This window comes from Gossypium arboreum, chromosome 7, assembly GCF_025698485.1.
Source record: "Gossypium arboreum isolate Shixiya-1 chromosome 7, ASM2569848v2, whole genome shotgun sequence".
Lineage (NCBI taxonomy): Eukaryota > Viridiplantae > Streptophyta > Magnoliopsida > Malvales > Malvaceae > Gossypium > Gossypium arboreum.
The window spans coordinates 64,046,600-64,063,097 of NC_069076.1; the positions used below are offsets into that span (position 1 = coordinate 64,046,600).

General features: G+C 35.7%; 2 protein-coding genes across 2 annotated transcripts; one reads left to right on the forward strand and one right to left on the reverse strand.

Moving 5' to 3' along the window:
- The first annotated feature begins 294 nt into the window (after window positions 1-294).
- On the forward strand, window positions 295-11,993 carry LOC108450259 (dolichyl-diphosphooligosaccharide--protein glycosyltransferase subunit 2-like). Its single transcript, XM_017747805.2, has 20 exons — window positions 295-443; window positions 604-749; window positions 1,392-1,584; window positions 1,746-1,835; window positions 2,061-2,123; window positions 2,345-2,414; window positions 2,595-2,659; window positions 3,089-3,143; window positions 3,342-3,469; window positions 3,561-3,676; window positions 8,842-8,911; window positions 9,278-9,382; window positions 9,517-9,606; window positions 9,686-9,834; window positions 10,012-10,123; window positions 10,196-10,279; window positions 10,533-10,613; window positions 10,703-10,927; window positions 11,534-11,656; window positions 11,760-11,993. Exons 2-20 carry the CDS (start codon window positions 607-609, stop codon window positions 11,874-11,876), a joined length of 2,079 nt encoding a protein of 692 aa, XP_017603294.1. The 5' UTR covers window positions 295-443; window positions 604-606; the 3' UTR covers window positions 11,877-11,993.
- Window positions 11,994-13,317: 1,324 nt separating this feature from the next.
- LOC108487693 (probable methyltransferase PMT3) lies at window positions 13,318-15,732 on the reverse strand. Its single transcript, XM_017792073.1, has 7 exons — window positions 15,487-15,732; window positions 15,221-15,385; window positions 14,928-15,110; window positions 14,253-14,847; window positions 14,038-14,150; window positions 13,720-13,940; window positions 13,318-13,636 (listed from the first exon to the last, which is right to left on the reverse strand). The coding sequence occupies exons 1-7, from the start codon at window positions 15,730-15,732 to the stop codon at window positions 13,318-13,320; spliced, it is 1,842 nt and encodes a 613-aa protein (XP_017647562.1).
- Window positions 15,733-16,498: the final 766 nt, after the last annotated feature.

The window sequence follows — 16,498 nt, forward strand, 5'->3', positions numbered from 1 at the left end:
AAAATTGAACTGTAAATAAGAATGCTTTCGATTATGTAGGCAGTACGCATAAAAAAGCCATATAATATCAATTTTAACGGTCTAATAACGTAAATTAATTTTTTAAATAATTTAATGACCAACTTGTAATTTTTTTAATAAGTGAATTAAATGAATACTTATCTATAGTTTGTTGAGTAACGGACTGTTTACCTTAAAAGAAAATTTAAGGCTAATGGGTTAGTTGAAGTTCGGGCCTATCTTGACCTTAATATCTTGGGCCCAGACTGAAATATCACCGGGACAAACGGGATAAATTCAACTTAAACCTTGACAAAACGATAATTTCACTTTTCTCCCTACTACTTCTTACTTTCCTAGCTCGGCCAAACTCACTCATCTGGCGCACAGCAAAGACTGCGAAGACTTCACCCAAGAAGGGACGAGTTTCTTTCACATTTATTGTATGTTTTCTCTTTTCCCGATCTAATACACCCTAGTTTATTCGCTAATTATTTCCGATCTGTTCTTAATTTGTAATTCCTAAAAAAAGTTTAGTATTTGTGAAAATCCTTCCCAGTTTTTTAGGCGTTTGGCTGATTATGTGTTGGATTTTAATTGCAGGAAATGGCCAGACGTCTAGCTGGATTTCTGGTTCTGTTACTTGTAGTATCGATCTGCGAAGCCGCTTTTCTTTTTCAACCAATCTCCGATTCTCATCGATCTACCGCTCTTGAACTCTTCACTCCCGACCATGGATCATTCAAAAGGTTTGCCTTTATATATATTTTTTGACCTCACAATTTCATTATTTAACCGTTGGTTGTTAAGGAAAGGAATTGGAAGAAAGTGCATAACAGCTACCGTTGAAGGTCAACTTTGGATGTGTTTGATAACATATTGAAAGAGAAATATTTTCAGTGGTTTAATTTTTTCGTTTGATAACTCAATTCATGTTGTGATAATTAGGTGGTGAGGCTATTTATACTATGCTAATATTTATTTCTAAAAGAACTTGTGTTTAAATTCAATTACATCTATCTTTAATTACAAAATGTGATATCTTTAAATTACTTGTTAATTTTTGTTTTGAGTTATCCAGTATAACGTGAAATGTCATGTTAATGAAACTAAATTTGTGAAATTAATGATTATCAATATGTACATTTATTTACCATCTTTTCGTAATGCATATTCAGTGGTTATAAATTCAATACTAAAAATCTATTACGTAATTCTTTTTCCCGTTTATAAAACAACACCTTATCTAAACTTCAACATTTTAAAGAAAAGTTTCAGTGATGAGAAATTTGCAATTTTAGTTTTTCCTTTGTTTGAACTGGAAGTAGACAAGAGACCTATGAGAATGAGGTTTTTGGAGGTATCTCATTTGATATAATTGATCTAAACAGCTTGGAAGAAACATATGAGGCACTAAGAACATTTCAGATTCTTGGAATTGAAAAGAAGCCTGATTTAACAGCTACAGCTTGCCGCTCAATTTCTGAAACTGTTGGGTCATCTTCATCGACTGCAAAGGATCTTTTCTATGCTTTAAAAGCAAATAGTATAGCGGAATGCAAGATTGACAAGAAAGCTTCTAAGGTTTATTTGAATTTGTTACACTGACATGTGGTTCAAGATCTTTTAATATTGCTTAACCCTGGTGCTTAGTTTTGTTGTTGTTATTGTTATTGTTGTTGTTGTTGTTGTTGTCATTATTATCATCTTTTTTTCTTTTCTTTTCTTTTTCTCATTTGCTAAAGGGCATTATTTCAAGACTTAAAGCTGCCGTAAGTGGTGCGAGTTCATTGCTTGACTTCTACTATTCAGTAGGAGGTTTGGTACTCATCAAGGTAATGATCGAATTCAAATTACCCCTTATTATGACATACTTCAGTTCCATGTCAGCTATTTCTCAAATTTATGAGGTTTCTAAATGATTTATATATGCATTATATTTGCTTCTGTTTGTTATGTTGATCTAGGAACCTTATTTATCTAGCTTACTTTCTACAGCTGCGATAGCTTTTAAGTTTTGCATTTTTCAATGCCTTCTAATTCCTTGTCTGTCGATTCAGGATCAAAGTTCTGAAGCTGATGTTCATCTTGCTGATGCTGAGGGAGTGTTCCGCTCTGTCAAGGTTTGTTGTTGTAACTAGATCTAGTTTTATGGTGAGGTTAAATTGCTGCTCCTTTCCAGATCTATCTAGGCAGGCTCAGGCTTACCATTTCAGTGGAACTAGTTGTTGATGTGGTGAGATTTGGGTTTGGGGAGGAGGCTCACTACTTGAACTGACTCAAATTTCCATCGTTATTAATATATGCTTGTCGTGGTTGATTTTGTGTTATGAAATCTTTCTAGGCTTTCAGCCAGAGTGATGGCAGGTGGCGTTATAGTTCAAATAACCCCGAATCTAGTGCTTTTGCTGCTGGTAATGATTTATCTAGATTCTTCAACTTTTTTTTAATACAATGTCTGGTACAAGCACCATATTTCTTTTTGTTCTTTCTTTGGTCTTAGTTCTTTGATAATTGTTGTCTATCTTCTTCGCATTTACTTAATTGTTTGATTCAATTTTGCAATAGTTGTTCATTTTGTCATATTCTGGCAGGAATTGCACTTGAAACGCATGCTGGAATTGTTTCGTTAGCATCTTCAGAAATTGACCAATCTTTGGTAAGTAGTTAATGTTGCTTACTATGATGTGGTGAAAGTTTTGACCAGTTTATGAATCTGAATAACCATTCAGCTGTAGGAGGATGATAAGATGTTCTCTTGTACCATGGTTTACTTCAACTTTTAACTATATCGTGTTGGATATTTAGCTTATAGATGTAGATGGATCTTAATAAAATTCTTTTCAAAGCAATATAAGCAAGGATAGTACATGTTACCTGATATCTTGTTCTTTGCAATGCTTATTTAATTATCAAATTGCTGTGTTATAGAAAGTGAATTTTTTTATTATGATGGTGACTTTTGATGTCGAATTTTCTCAGCTACCCTGAGCAGGTTTTGCTTTAATCTTAATTCTTATTCTGGTCTTCTTACCGGTGTCTGTCGAGTCTGGGCATTTCATAATATATGTTTGCTTACTGTTGGCAGATTTGTACTCTAAAGAATGATATAATCAAGCTTTTTGACAGCATCGAGAAATATGGTATGCATATCTTTCCCTTTTTCTAGATTTCTGGTTCTAGTTTTCTTCAATGTCATTTTTTCTTTTTGCTGCTTCCGTTCATCATCTCAATTAAAAATAATTATAATAAACAGTAGTACTCAATTTAGTTCTGTTTTAGTTTTATTTATTTTTCTTTTTTGTTCTTCATTTCCGTTAATCGAGTTGTCTCTTTTTCAGATGATGGGGCCCTTTACTTTGATGATAAACTTGTTGATGGTCATGAATACCAAGGTCCTGTATCAACCACCTCATCTGTTCTTAGAGGCCTAACAGCATTTGCTGCAGTGACTGCTGAAAATCTCAATGTCCGTAGAATGAGCTCCATTATCATTCATTTTAGCCCAATTGTCTTTTCTTCTTGGACTGTATTCTAATACTTCTGGTTTATATCTGCAGCTTCCAGGGGACAAAATTCTTGGATTAGCTAAATTCTTCCTTGGTATTGGTGTTCCTGGTGATGCCAAAGATTTCTTCAACCAAATAGACTCCTTAGCTTGTTTGGAAAGCAACAGGCAAGGCTTTTCTTTAGGCAGTTTTAATGTATTTCATTTATTTAAAATAGTTTGATGATGATATTAGAATATTTTTGTAGAAATCAGAGTATTTTATACTAAATAGAACATAAATCAGAGTTTTTATATACAACCTATGACACTACTTTAGGAAACTCTAAGTTAGGAAAGATACTAAATAGGAGATATGATCCCTTAAAATAAGGGATTTTAATAAAAAATATCTACAAAATATTCCTAAAATATTTACGAATATTCCTACACTCCCCTCAAGTGGAGAATATACATTGTATAATCCCGGCTTGAATAGGAATTTATTGAACACGTGTTTTGGTAAAACCTTGGTAAGAATGTGTGCAATCTGTCTTTTCGAAGGAATGTAAGAAAGAGTGGTGTCTTTTTGTTGACTTGATCGGCAATAAAATGCCTATCAATTTCAACATGCTTTGTTCGGTCATGTTGAATGGGTTCTTGGCAATCTGAATGGCGATTGATTATCACACAAAACTTCAAAGTGATCCTCCGATTTGTGCCAAGCTCTTTTAGTAATTTAAGTAGCCAAATTCTTCGCATATCCCCAAAGCTAGTGCTCTAAATTCAGCTTCAAGACTACTTCTTGAAACAACAGATTGTTTCTTACTTCTTCTCCAAGTTGTAAGGTTACCCCAAACAAAAGTGCAAGTACCCACTAGTGGATCTTCTTTCGGTGAGATCTCCACCAACTAGAGTCTGTAAAAATCTTAATGATTCTGTCTTGTGTCTTCTTAAACATTAAGCCTCGTCTCACGGAGTTTTCTTCAAGTACTTGAGAATTCTATTTGTCTTTGCCATATGCTCTTCAAGAGGATTAGTCATGTGTTGACTTATCACATTTATGGGAAAAGCTATATCCGGCTTTGTCAAGGATAAGTAGATTAGTTTCCCAACTAACCTTTGAAATTTCTCTCTGTCTACTAAGGACTCATCTTCTTTATTGAATCTCAAGTTTGCCTCCATTGGTGTATCAGTAAACTACGACCAAGAAAACCAGCTTTCTTTGAGCAAATCAAGTACATACTTTCTCCGGTTGATCACAAGTCCTTCTTTTGATCTTGCCACCTCTATTCCTAGGAAATACCTTAGCTTTCCCAAGTCCTTGGTTTGAATTCCTGTTTAACAACTTCTTCAAATTGCTAATCTCTTCCTCATCATCTCCAAGAAGAATGATGTCATCCACATACACAATTAGGATAGCTTTCTTATTTGTAGAAGTTACCTTGATGAAAAGCGTGTGATCGGCAAGGGACCGCTTGTAGCCATTTTGAAGAATGACTTTAGTGAACCTCTCGAACCAAGCTCGGGTGATTGTTTTAACTCAGTATAGAGACTTGTTGAGCTTGCAAACCTTGTTGCTACCTTCAATAGACTTTGAGCCAGTGGCAATTGCATATAGACTTCTTCCTCAAGCTTGCCATTAAGAAATCGTTTTTACATCAAGTTGGTGTAATTTCCAATCGCAATTTACAGCCAAACTTAAGAGTACTCAAATAGTGTTAAGCTTTGCCACAGGTGCAAAAGTTTCTGTGAAGTCTATCCCATATGTTTGCGTGAAACCTCGGCCACTAGTCTAGCTTTGTATCGTTGGATACCGCCATTGGAGTTATACTTTACAAACAAAGATCCATTTTGACCGATGACCTTTTTTCCTTGAGGAAGGTCCGTAATGGTCCAAGTAGCATTTTCTCTAGTGCACAAATTTCCTCTTCAATGACCCTTCTCCATTTTGGATCCTTTAGAGCTTCACTATGCTTGTGGGAACTGTTCTTTATCCAAAGTTGTTGTAAATGCTTGAAAAGACGGCATCAATGAATTATAACCGGAAATTTTTCAATAGGATGCTTGGTGCAACTGTCTAACCCTTTTTCTAATAGCAATAGGAAAGTCATCTAGAGTAGTGGACTTACCGATTTCTTCTTCCATTTCGGCAATGGACCCAAATCCAATTCTCGGCAAGAATCGATTGCAAAAGCAGTCTCGTGGATATGTCTTCTTTTCTTGTGTAGACACGAAGCTATTTGGGTGGTGGTGTTTTTGAAGACATCAATTGGAGTAGGTGTATTTTCGGGAAGAGTGTTTAAAGTGGGTGTAGGTGAATTAGTCATAGGTACTACAGGAGAATCAATGGGAGCATTCACGGTGATGATCTGCAGTAATGGCGAACAAGATGGCAATTCAAGGTTGAGAATGAAGATTAGGAGGAGATACTGTTGTGGTGAAAATCACTCCATGTTTCCCCCTGAATTTCAGCCTAAGTGAAATAGGAATCCTGCTCATAAAATGTTATATCCATAGTGGTGAAAAATCGTTTAGAAGGAGGATGATAGCATTTATAACCCTTCTTAAGTGAAGAATACCCAACCAATACACATTTTAAAGTCATAGGATCTAACTTGGACTTATTAGGAGCAATATTTTGGATAAAAACAGTGCAGCCAAAAATTTTAAGTGGCGAGAATGGAGGAGATAGGCTTAAAATGAGGAAAGTCTGCAAAAATATAGATTGAGGCGTTTGAAATTTTAAAACCTTACTAGGCATCCGGTTGATTAAATATGTGGCGCTTAATAAGGCTTCCCCACAAATATTTAGGAACATTAGTGTTAAATAGAAGAGAACGAGTAACTTCAAGAAGGTGCCTATTTTTTCTTTCGGCAATGCCGCTTTTTTGTGGGGTTCCAACACAAGAACTAATCTGAACTATGCCCTTTTCCTTAAAAAATCACCTAAAGACCTAGCAAAAATTCACCGCCATTATCGATTTAAAGAGCTGGATTTTAGACCCAAATTGAGTGAGAACCATGTTATAAAATTGCACAAAAACACTAGCAGTTTCAGATTTATCTTTCAGCAAATAAGTCCAAGTTATCCCATGTGATCATCAATAAAAGTGATAAACCACTTACAATTATCAGCATTCTTCACCCGAGAAGGGCCCCAAATGTCACTATGGATCAAAGCAAAAGGGTAAGAAGGCTTGTATGTAGAAGGAAAATAAGATGATTTAGTATGTTTGGCAAGAGAGCAAACTTTGCAAGAAAAAGAATTAAGCCTTTTATTAATGAATAGAGCAGGAAACAATTTTGCAAGGTATTGGAAACTAGGATGGCCTAAACGAAAGTGCCATAACATAACAGTATCAATATTTCCTAAAGCGGTAAATGACTTGGAGATCTCGATTTTAGGAGAGGTAGGGAGGATGTAGAGACCATTATGCAAGTGGCCTTACCAATCATCTTCTTGAGTTCAATGCACGCAAAGTACAATCACGATCATTAAAAATTACAGAGCAAAGGCAAGTCTGTGGACAATTTACTAACAGAGATGAGATTGCACGGATTTGGTACAAAGAGAACATTTTAAGTGCAATCTGTTCATTGAGAATAACATTGCCATGTCCTCTATTTTGCACAAGGTACCATCACCGTTTGATGACTTTACCAAAGGTATGGAAAAATTGTGAAACAATGCCTTGTTACCATCATATGATCCAGTAGCACCGTAATCGAGGATCCAATTAGGAGTCAACGGGAGGAGAAAATGCAGAGAAGAAAGGTTACCTTCGGATCTTTTATGACCAGATTACCCTCACAAGACCCTTGAAACTTTCCAAATAGTTTTTGAAGTTCAGCAATCTGTTCTTTAGTGAAACTAGTGATGAGGTGGCAACGACAAGGCTTGATTTATTATCTCGAGAGTGCTTGGACTTCCATCCCGAGGCTTACCATGAAGCTTCCAACACTTCTCCTTAGAGTGGTCGGGCTTTTGCAATGATCACACCAAGGTCTCCCGTTTGGAAGAGGGAGATGATTGATGGGTCAAGAAGGCGAGATCTTCGAAGTGGAATATGGTTCATCGACAAGATCACACACCTTGGCTTTCTTCCTTCTTAACCATAGAAAGCCTCTCGAAGGAGGAAGAGGAGAAATAGCCAGACCTCGCCGCGAACCTCGTCCGTGTCCTTATTTAAGCCTTGGAGAAATTGAAAAGTCTTCGTTGAGTAACAATTTGCTGATAAAAGCAGCATCTCTTGGATCTACCCAATCATAATGTGCATACAAATCTAATTGTTGCCAAAGAGCAAGAAGGGTATTGTAGTAGAGAGTAACAGGCATGGTTCCTTGTTTAAGGGTGGCTACTTGATCTTCAACATGATATAATTCAGCAATGTTATCCGTGCTAGAGTAGGTTTCATGGACTGCACTCCAAATTTCAGCGGCTGTGGTGTAAAGAAGAAAGTTTCGCTTATACTGGGGTCATGGAATTAAGGAGCCAAGTCATAACGACCATTGTCACGCATCCACTTAGCAAAACCAGCATCATCACAGCAGGCTTCTTGATTTCACCAAGAACGTAGTCCAATCTTTCTCGCCCAAGAGAAAAATCTTAACCGATTGGGACCATTCAAGAAAATTGTTGCCATTCAATCGATGGCGGTGATAGTCGACTGCATTTAATCTGATGGAGCATCGGAACCAGAAAAATGTTCTGGATTTGAAGTAATCTCCGAAGTAGGAGAAGGAGTTTCGGACATGGTCTAGGTTGAAAAAGAAATCGTAACCTAAGCTGATACCATGTAGAAATCAGAGTATTTTATACTAAATAGAACATAAATCAGAGTTTTTATATACAACCTATGACACTACTTTAGGAAACTCTAAGTTAGGAAAGATACTAAATAGGAGATATGATCCCTTAAAATAAGGGATTTTAATAAAAAAAATATCTACAAAATATTCCTAAAATATTTACAGAATATTCCTACAATTTTTTTTGCTACGATGTTATGTAACTATCCAAATAGCTTTTAGCAATAGTGAAAGCTTAACCTTAGTTGAGTTTCTGTCACTCTTGAATAATACTTTTTCTAGTTGATTCTTGAGAGAGCAAGAAATTATGCACATGCCTATTTGTATCGCTCTAGACTCTAGTTTGCTGAAGATTTAGCTTTATTTTGCATATTCTGGAATTGAGTTCAGTGTTTGTGAACTTGTTTTCATACTTGCTTTATTCCTTTTGTATCTCTGAGAGGTGAGTGGTAGTTTTAGTGTGTTGATGGCACCCTTTTTCTTTGGTTTTATATAACGAACCTGTGGAGCTTAATAGATCTTAATTTCACCTTGCCATGCAGGGTTTCTATACCACTTATCTTATCGTTTCCATCAACGGTGCTTTCATTGACTAGAAAAGACTCACTCAAGGTTTGTCTGAAGTTAAAATCCTTAACAGAAGAATAGTGTGTAGCAACTTAAATTCCTCTATAGTGGCAGAAACCTAGCACCCATGATTGATGGTATTAATATTAGTGGCATTTCCTTTTTGCTTCGTAAGTACACAGCAGTTTTAGCTCTTCATGGAGATACTTGTGTCATTTGATGGATGTATGCTGGCCTTTGTTCTGGTCTGTTTATCAAAAAGTAATCTTTTTCCATGGCTTATTCATCTGCATCCAATTTATGATGCATATTGCATTCTTGTACTTAACCTTCCTTGATTCATACTAGGTTTTAAATCATTTAATCTTGTTAAGGGATTCTGTTAGTGCTGATTTTATGTTTTTTTAACAGGTTGGAGTTAGCACTGTGCTTGGTTCAGAAGTACCATCTCTAACAGTAAAGCTTGTGGGAGCTTTTAGTTCTGGTTCAAAGGATGCTTCTCTAGTTGAAAGCCAGGTATGGTGTTTCCTCTAACTAGTGTTCATTTTATCGGATGTAATTTCTGCTTCATACAAATTCTTTTTTTTTTTTCGCATTTTCCTTTATTTCTGTTTAATTGATTTAATGTTTATAAATATTATGGGATGCAGGAACTTAATTTTGACAAGACATCTGGGCTACATATCTTGAACGACTTGCCGAAGAGTATTGATGTTGGAAGTTACACATTTGTTTTTGAGGTACTGTTGTCTTGTATTCTTGGATTGAAACTTTTCATTCATCTGGCTTTCAATGAAATATGATGTTTGAATTTTTTAGATTGTGCTTCATGAACCTAAGCATGAAGAGGTTTATTTTAAGGGAAGCCAAACAAAAGTACCAATATCTGTCACTGGACTTATCAAGATTGAAAATTCAGAAATTGCAGTTCTTGACAGTGATCTTGGGAGTATAGAATCGCAGAAAAAGTATGTCTATTTCTTACGTGTATATTGTTCATCTTTTTTCAATACCTATAGTTGATATAACTGATGACTATTTTGGAACATCCAATGACACTTCTAAAAGTTAGTGGCTAGTGTTTGAGTTTTTATTCAACTGAACTCTGAACTGATGTTATTCGTTGCCCTACATCCTATATATAGGCTAGATTTAGCTGGAAAATATGCTATATCATTATCAGCAAACCATCTCCAGAAGCTGCGTCTATCCTTTCAGTTGACAACTCCTCGTGGACGTTCTTTTAAGCCACATCAGGTTGGTAGTTCTGCTTGTCTTCAATGCGTGGTTTACTTTGCAACAATTTGCTGCTAATCATGTGGCTTGCAGGCATTTCTCAAGTTGAGACATGAGAGCAAGGTTGAGCACATCTTTGTGGTTGGGAACTCTGGAAAACAGTTTGAGATAGTTCTAGTAAGTATCTTTTCTTTCATAGGTTTAGTATCTTTCTGGGCGTATGTGACAGATTAAAAATTTAGGCGTATTTAGAATCGTTTGAGATTTTTCTATTTCTTGCAGCTCATGATATTACTCTTTTCATTGGGAAACAATAAGACATCTATAGTTTATACTATTACTAACAGATTAAAATATTCAGTTTTTTGTGCTCTATATAAAGTTTGCATGTGTGTTTTTTTAATCATTAATCGTATGGCTTGTCTTGTAGAATTTTCTTGGGCTGGTTGAGAAGTTCTTCTATCTCTCAGGCAAATATGACATGGAGCTCACTGTTGGTGATGCCGCTATGGTATGTGTTACTCTTGCTTTTAGAAATGTTCAATTTTTACAAGTCCACAAACACTTAGAAATAAAATATGCATCGTTTTCTTTCTTCAGGAGAACTCTTTGTTAGTAGCTATCGGACATATTGAGTTAGATCTACCAGAAGCACCCGAGAAGGCACCCCGCCCTCCTCCTCAGCCCGTAGATCCATACTCAAGATATGGACCCAAAGCAGAGATAACACACATCTTCAGGGCTCCTGAAAAGCGTCCGCCTCAGGAGCTTTCCCTTGCTTTCCTGGGGCTTACTATCTTGCCATTGCTTGGATTTTTGATTGGGGTGAGTCCTGCATTTTGCTGCTGCTTTTTTACATTTTCATTTAAGAAGAAAGTTACTGGTATCCAAATTTCTATTTGATTCATTTTTTAAAAACGTCTTTTATACTTGGTCAAATAGTTTGATGTCTTGTTGAATCCTGGTTAGACTGGTGTCACCTTAAAACTGTCTGAAAATTTTAATTCATGGGTTGAATTAACATTTCTTCCTGAATAACTTCTCATGCTTTTCTGCCACGGGGATGTTTCATAACATTTATCTTGGGGGAGAGCCATTGACTGCTTAAGAGATTTAGGAAAATAAAAAGAAGATAAAAAGGGGTTTGGGGGATATTGAGATCTTAGATCTTTGATCTTTACCAGGAAAATTTAAAACCTTTTTGATGAGTAGCATTCTTGGAGCTTGTTAAGTCATCTCAGTAAAAGAATCTGGTATTTCAATTTGCAGTTTAGTTGCTAACCTATCGGGTACTGCAATTTCCAATTCCAAAGTATGTATATACGGTTTCTGGTCTAGTTCGTGAATGTGATGGTAGTTTTTTAGTTTAGTAGCACGAACTTCATTGCTATTTCCGAACTTTATTGATCTGGTAAATTTGGTTTGTGACAGCTATTACGTCTAGGGGTGAATCTGAAGAACTTTCCCACCAAACCCTTACCTGCCACATTTGCCGTTCTCTTCCATGTTGGCATTGGAGCAGTTCTATTGCTCTATGTGTTTTTCTGGGTGAAGGTTAGTATTTGTTATACATTTAAAACTTCACTCATGTACAAAGTGGATTGCATATAATATAGATTATAGATTAAAGCTTGAACTTTGAATGTTGTGGGTGCAGTTGGATCTATTCCAAACACTAAAGATACTTGGTTTCTTGGGAGGAATCCTTGTGTTTGTTGGGCATAGAATCCTATCCCACCTGGCCGCTGCGTCAGCCAAGTTGAAATCTGCCTGAGCTTGAGAAAGGACAAATAAATTAGTCGTTGAACATTTTAACTCAAATTTTGTAGGTCCATTTTGACAACATTTAAGTTCTCTATTACGAATCCTAGTCGTAGTAACGTTAAGAAAATTTGCTGCTCATTATTTAAAGCTTCGATGCCTGTTTATTTTGGTAGTAACAAACGCCAACATCAATATAAACAAGTTATAAATCGTCCAAACATTCATAATCTTTCTAATTCTAAGTTACCTTTTTTGTGGTTAACGAGGAGTGGGCAAAAATAAATAAAAGAGAGAAGAAATACTAAGAATATTATAGATTTATGAGTACCTATAAAATTAAGATAAAACTCGTTTAAGAGGTTTGAAGAATTTTATCCCAAAAGAAGGAAATTTATATTAGGATAATCTTAACAATTAAGCTTTTTAGAATAAAACTTATTCACATTATTAAAAACATGAAATTAGTATATACTTTTCTCTAATTTTAGTTATTTTTCTAAAATATAAGTGATTAAAATAGAAAAATTAAAAAAATTATTGATTATACAAAATAGGCTCAGGTCTAAGGCTACAATAAGTAATTAAAATAAAAGTAAACATTTTCTTTCATAATAAAAGTTAGAATGCAATCATATTATTAAGAAAGTCAAATTCCATTTCTCTCAATTGTGAATTCACTCCTTGCTAATCTTAAGTAAGCTTTGTGAAAGAACTTCTGTCAACCTACGATCTAAAGTGTGCGCTTTCTCTTTTATTTTTTTGTTTATTTATATTTATTATTTGCAAGAGCTTTTATCTATTTTAATGATTTTTTTTTTGATAATTTTGTGTTGCAAAAGTGAAGAATTGTCTTTTATTATACATTTAAAAGTAACAATTTTATGGCATTGAATCTTTAATAACAAGAATTATATAATTTTTAAAGTTTATATGTTATTTGATTTTTTAATTTTAATTAATTTTATTTTAAAATAATTTAATTAGAATTGAAGAGTATATTGAATATGGATGAGTGTATAATAATAATTATATCTTTAAAATTTAATAATGTAACAAAATTTTAGTGATATTTAAAACTTTTAATTTTAAAATTATCTTAATATAAATTATTCTCTATTTCTTAATTAAATTTTAGATAATAAATCACTACAATATTCTAGGAAACCAATAGAGGAATTCTTTTGAGAATGTTGAATCAATTTGGATGAAATAGAAATATAGTAGGGTCCATGAATTTAACAAAAAAATAATTTGGTAAAAAAAGGAAGATAAAAAACAAGAGAGAAGAATGTCTATTACGTTCTACAGTAAAGATAAAAAATTAGTGAAGAATAAAACAAAGCTAACAAAAGCAAAAAAAAGTAGAGACGAGCATTGGCATAAACACAAGCCTGCAATAATGAAAGTATATATAATATAAAATGAAAGAGAAGTTGAATTGCAGTGAGTCTTTATTCGGAGTCCTTAAGGCTTTCACTTGTAAGCCACATTTTCTTCTGAATTATGAACACTACATCATCCTCATCTTGCTCCACCAGCTGAGAATCTGATATTGCCACTGATTCCCAGTGTAATGCTCCTAAATATTTCTTTATCACTTCCGCTATCGATCGCTTATCATTATAAATGATGTAACCTTTAGGCCTCAAGATTCGGTCCATTTCTAACAACAAATCCACAATGCTACATCCCCTCCTTTCGATATCAGAGAACACGGTCCAAGCATGGATCAGATCGTAAGTTCTCGGATACGTCGAGTAGCTTTCGCACCTGTTGGTTTACAGGGACACAAACCTTAGCAACTAATGCAATAATTGTGAGCACAACCATATGAAAAGACGTGGTTTACATACCAGTTATGCACACTTCCTAACAGTCCTCTGTCATATACTATCTTGAGAGTGTTGGGTCCATCTTCGGGCACCACATTCATAACCCAAACCTCTTTGTTACTTAACGCAGCTGCAAATGAACCCAGGTTTGCTTTCATGTCCATCACATTTCTAAACGTATCGGACTCGAGATTTTGACCGGAAACAGTCCAATAGTGTTCAACTCTTCGTTGCCAAAGTTCCTGCAACACATCAACCAACCCAACATGATTAAGCCAGTTTCTTCATGCATGCACCATGCAAAGATGAAGAGGTAATATAAGCCTCGTGAGAGATTACCGTGTCCTTTATGAACATATCGTCGGAGTAGCCTAAATCAGCGAGACGGGGAGGCGGTGTTGTCAAACGAGCAGGCCAAGGAGCCAACGCACTCCCTTTTGATCTATGAACCTCTGATAGGGTCAAAAACAGCATTCAAGTATCAAGAAAACAAGCAAAAGGAAAGCTGCGTGCATGAGCCAGATAAAAGGGGGCAAAGGGCTAAAAGTACTCACGGTTAGAGTAAGGAGTGATACAAGCTTCCATCGGAACGCCCCACACGAGATCCGGATCATCATCAGATCGGCACATGGGAGGTTGAGTACCAGGCTCTCTTTGCATATAACAGTCATTTGTCAAGGGTTTAACCCAAATAACAGTTTGGTCTCTTTTAACTGCGATCTTCCAACACATCCGCTCAACGAAAGCGCTCATTGCTCTAAATATTCGCAAATCTTCTTCATCTTGTGCATATGCCTCAGGGGATGAATAGGCAAAATAGCCTCCAGGCCTCAGTATCCTGTCTAGCTCAAGAAGAAGGATCCCATTCCTTTGAAGCCAATCAATCCTGCAACGAGAGCAATGTGCAAGTTCGAAAGATCGACTTGGGTAAGGAAGCCTCTTCGTCCCTAAAACACCGAGATACGCCGGGATTCCTCGCTCCAGAGCAAACTGAATCTGGTTTTCATGAACATCATTTGGTGCTAAAGACATTGTAAGAATATCATACGCCAGCAGGTATCCGCCGAAACTAGCAACTCCGCATCCCGCATCGAAAACCGTCCGGACGTTTCCCTCGTTGTTCATACTATTCTTCGGAAAGTTCAGCATCTGCCAGTTGAAACACATGAATTTTAACAATTGCAATATATCAAAAACAGCCAGTGGTTTGAGAGGACAAACTCACTCACATTTGCCATTGAAGCAAGATATTTATCTGCTCCATAATGGAAGTGAGTTCCTCCACCAGGGAAAACAACCTTGTCACCTTTGACAACCATCCAGTTCTGGTCGGATTTTTCAGTAGCAAGATGAGTGTGCGGTATGTTGGCTTTCCATATCTGATCCCGACTTTTCGGCCACTTGATAGGGACCTGCAACAATCCAGAAAGCCGGAAACTTTATACTGCATGGTACTGAGATATATATGATGTTGGCTTAATTTGATTTAAAAATATAAGAAAACTAGACTGCAACACTTGACCCTGTATCCAGGTGGAGGAGGAATCAAACAATTGTAACGTTTTTCAGGCAATGGACAATGTCTTTCATAGTGTTCCATTACAGATAAATCCAACTTCAATCTTGTCTGGTATATAAGATTCCTGTCTAGGCAAGGTATTATCTCGGAATGTCGATCATCACAAACCTTGGAAAACAAACCAATCGTGATGTCAGCTAATCCATATACAAACATAGAGCTGCAAAATTGTAAGACAAGTTGGCTTAATATTATTAAGGTTCACTCACTGGGAAACTCTTTGGTATGAACCCATCATCAGCATCTTCTTCGTGTTTAGTGGAAGTATCAGTGTTATCTTCATCCCCACGCCAGTATGATGAACCGAATTTCCTCAAAGATTTACTTCCATATTCGAGGGCCGACGAACCACGGCTTCGGGTGTATGCATAGAAGCAACCGCAACAGAATACCAACACTATAATCCAAGTGATCAATCGTTTCTTTGGATTCACATCAGCTCTTCCCCTTGTCATATCTTTTTAGATCATCCAAGTTACCTAATCAATAATTCATTTAAACAAAATGCCTCAAAATTTAAGTAGTTTTTCTTTGAATCTTCCCTACTTGCATGTCCAAAGCTGAAAAAAAAAAAATTGCACAGTCTCAGCTATTAATAAAATTGCCGTAACTTTAAAGAATGCCACATTTAAAACAAAAACAAAAGATGGAGAGTTTCTGCATGTTGTAGTGTAGTATTCATTACTTGCCTGGAAAGAAAAAATAACTTTGAAAGTTTTGTAAAAGAGGGAAGAGCACGTTTGGACAAACAAAAATGGGAACATATAAATATATATATTATATTTTCTTTAAGAGAATTTTCAGAATGTTAAAAGCTGTTTTAGTTTTCAGAGTGTAAGTTAAATGATGAAGAGAGATAAGAGACAGAGACGAAGTTTAACGACAATGAAGGTTGTCGTTTTGTTAGTTTCAGGTGTTGACGGCGATCTTTCCGGGGAATTTTGTTAGAGATTTAGAATAAATCTTCCTTTTTGTTATTTATTATTGTTGTTGTTGTTTTCCAGTCAAACAATCGAAAATACTGGAATTGAGCTGACGTGCATGCAGGCTAAAACAGGAATCTTTTGAAGTCTTTCTTTCTTTTTGAAAGTTGCTACAAATCTATTGCAAATTACCATTTTCAAGCAATTATACAGTAGATAAAAAAATTGGACAGCATTCATCCATGGCATAATCGACAAAACGTAATTACATACGTTGTGACTTGAATTTAAGTTTATT

Coding starts and splice junctions, on each gene's coding strand:
- LOC108450259 (XM_017747805.2), top strand. CDS start 607: ATGGCCAGACGTCTAGCTGGATTTCTGGTTCTGTTACTTGTAGTATCG. Junction 3,144..3,341: donor TGACAGCATCGAGAAATATG/GTATGCATATCT, acceptor TCTCTTTTTCAG/ATGATGGGGCCCTTTACTTT. Junction 10,280..10,532: donor AACAGTTTGAGATAGTTCTA/GTAAGTATCTTT, acceptor CTTGTCTTGTAG/AATTTTCTTGGGCTGGTTGA.
- LOC108487693 (XM_017792073.1), bottom strand. CDS start 15,732: ATGACAAGGGGAAGAGCTGATGTGAATCCAAAGAAACGATTGATCACT. Junction 14,848..14,927: donor ATCTTGCTTCAATGGCAAAT/GTGAGTGAGTTT, acceptor TTCAACTGGCAG/ATGCTGAACTTTCCGAAGAA. Junction 14,151..14,252: donor TATCACTCCTTACTCTAACC/GTGAGTACTTTT, acceptor TGACCCTATCAG/AGGTTCATAGATCAAAAGGG.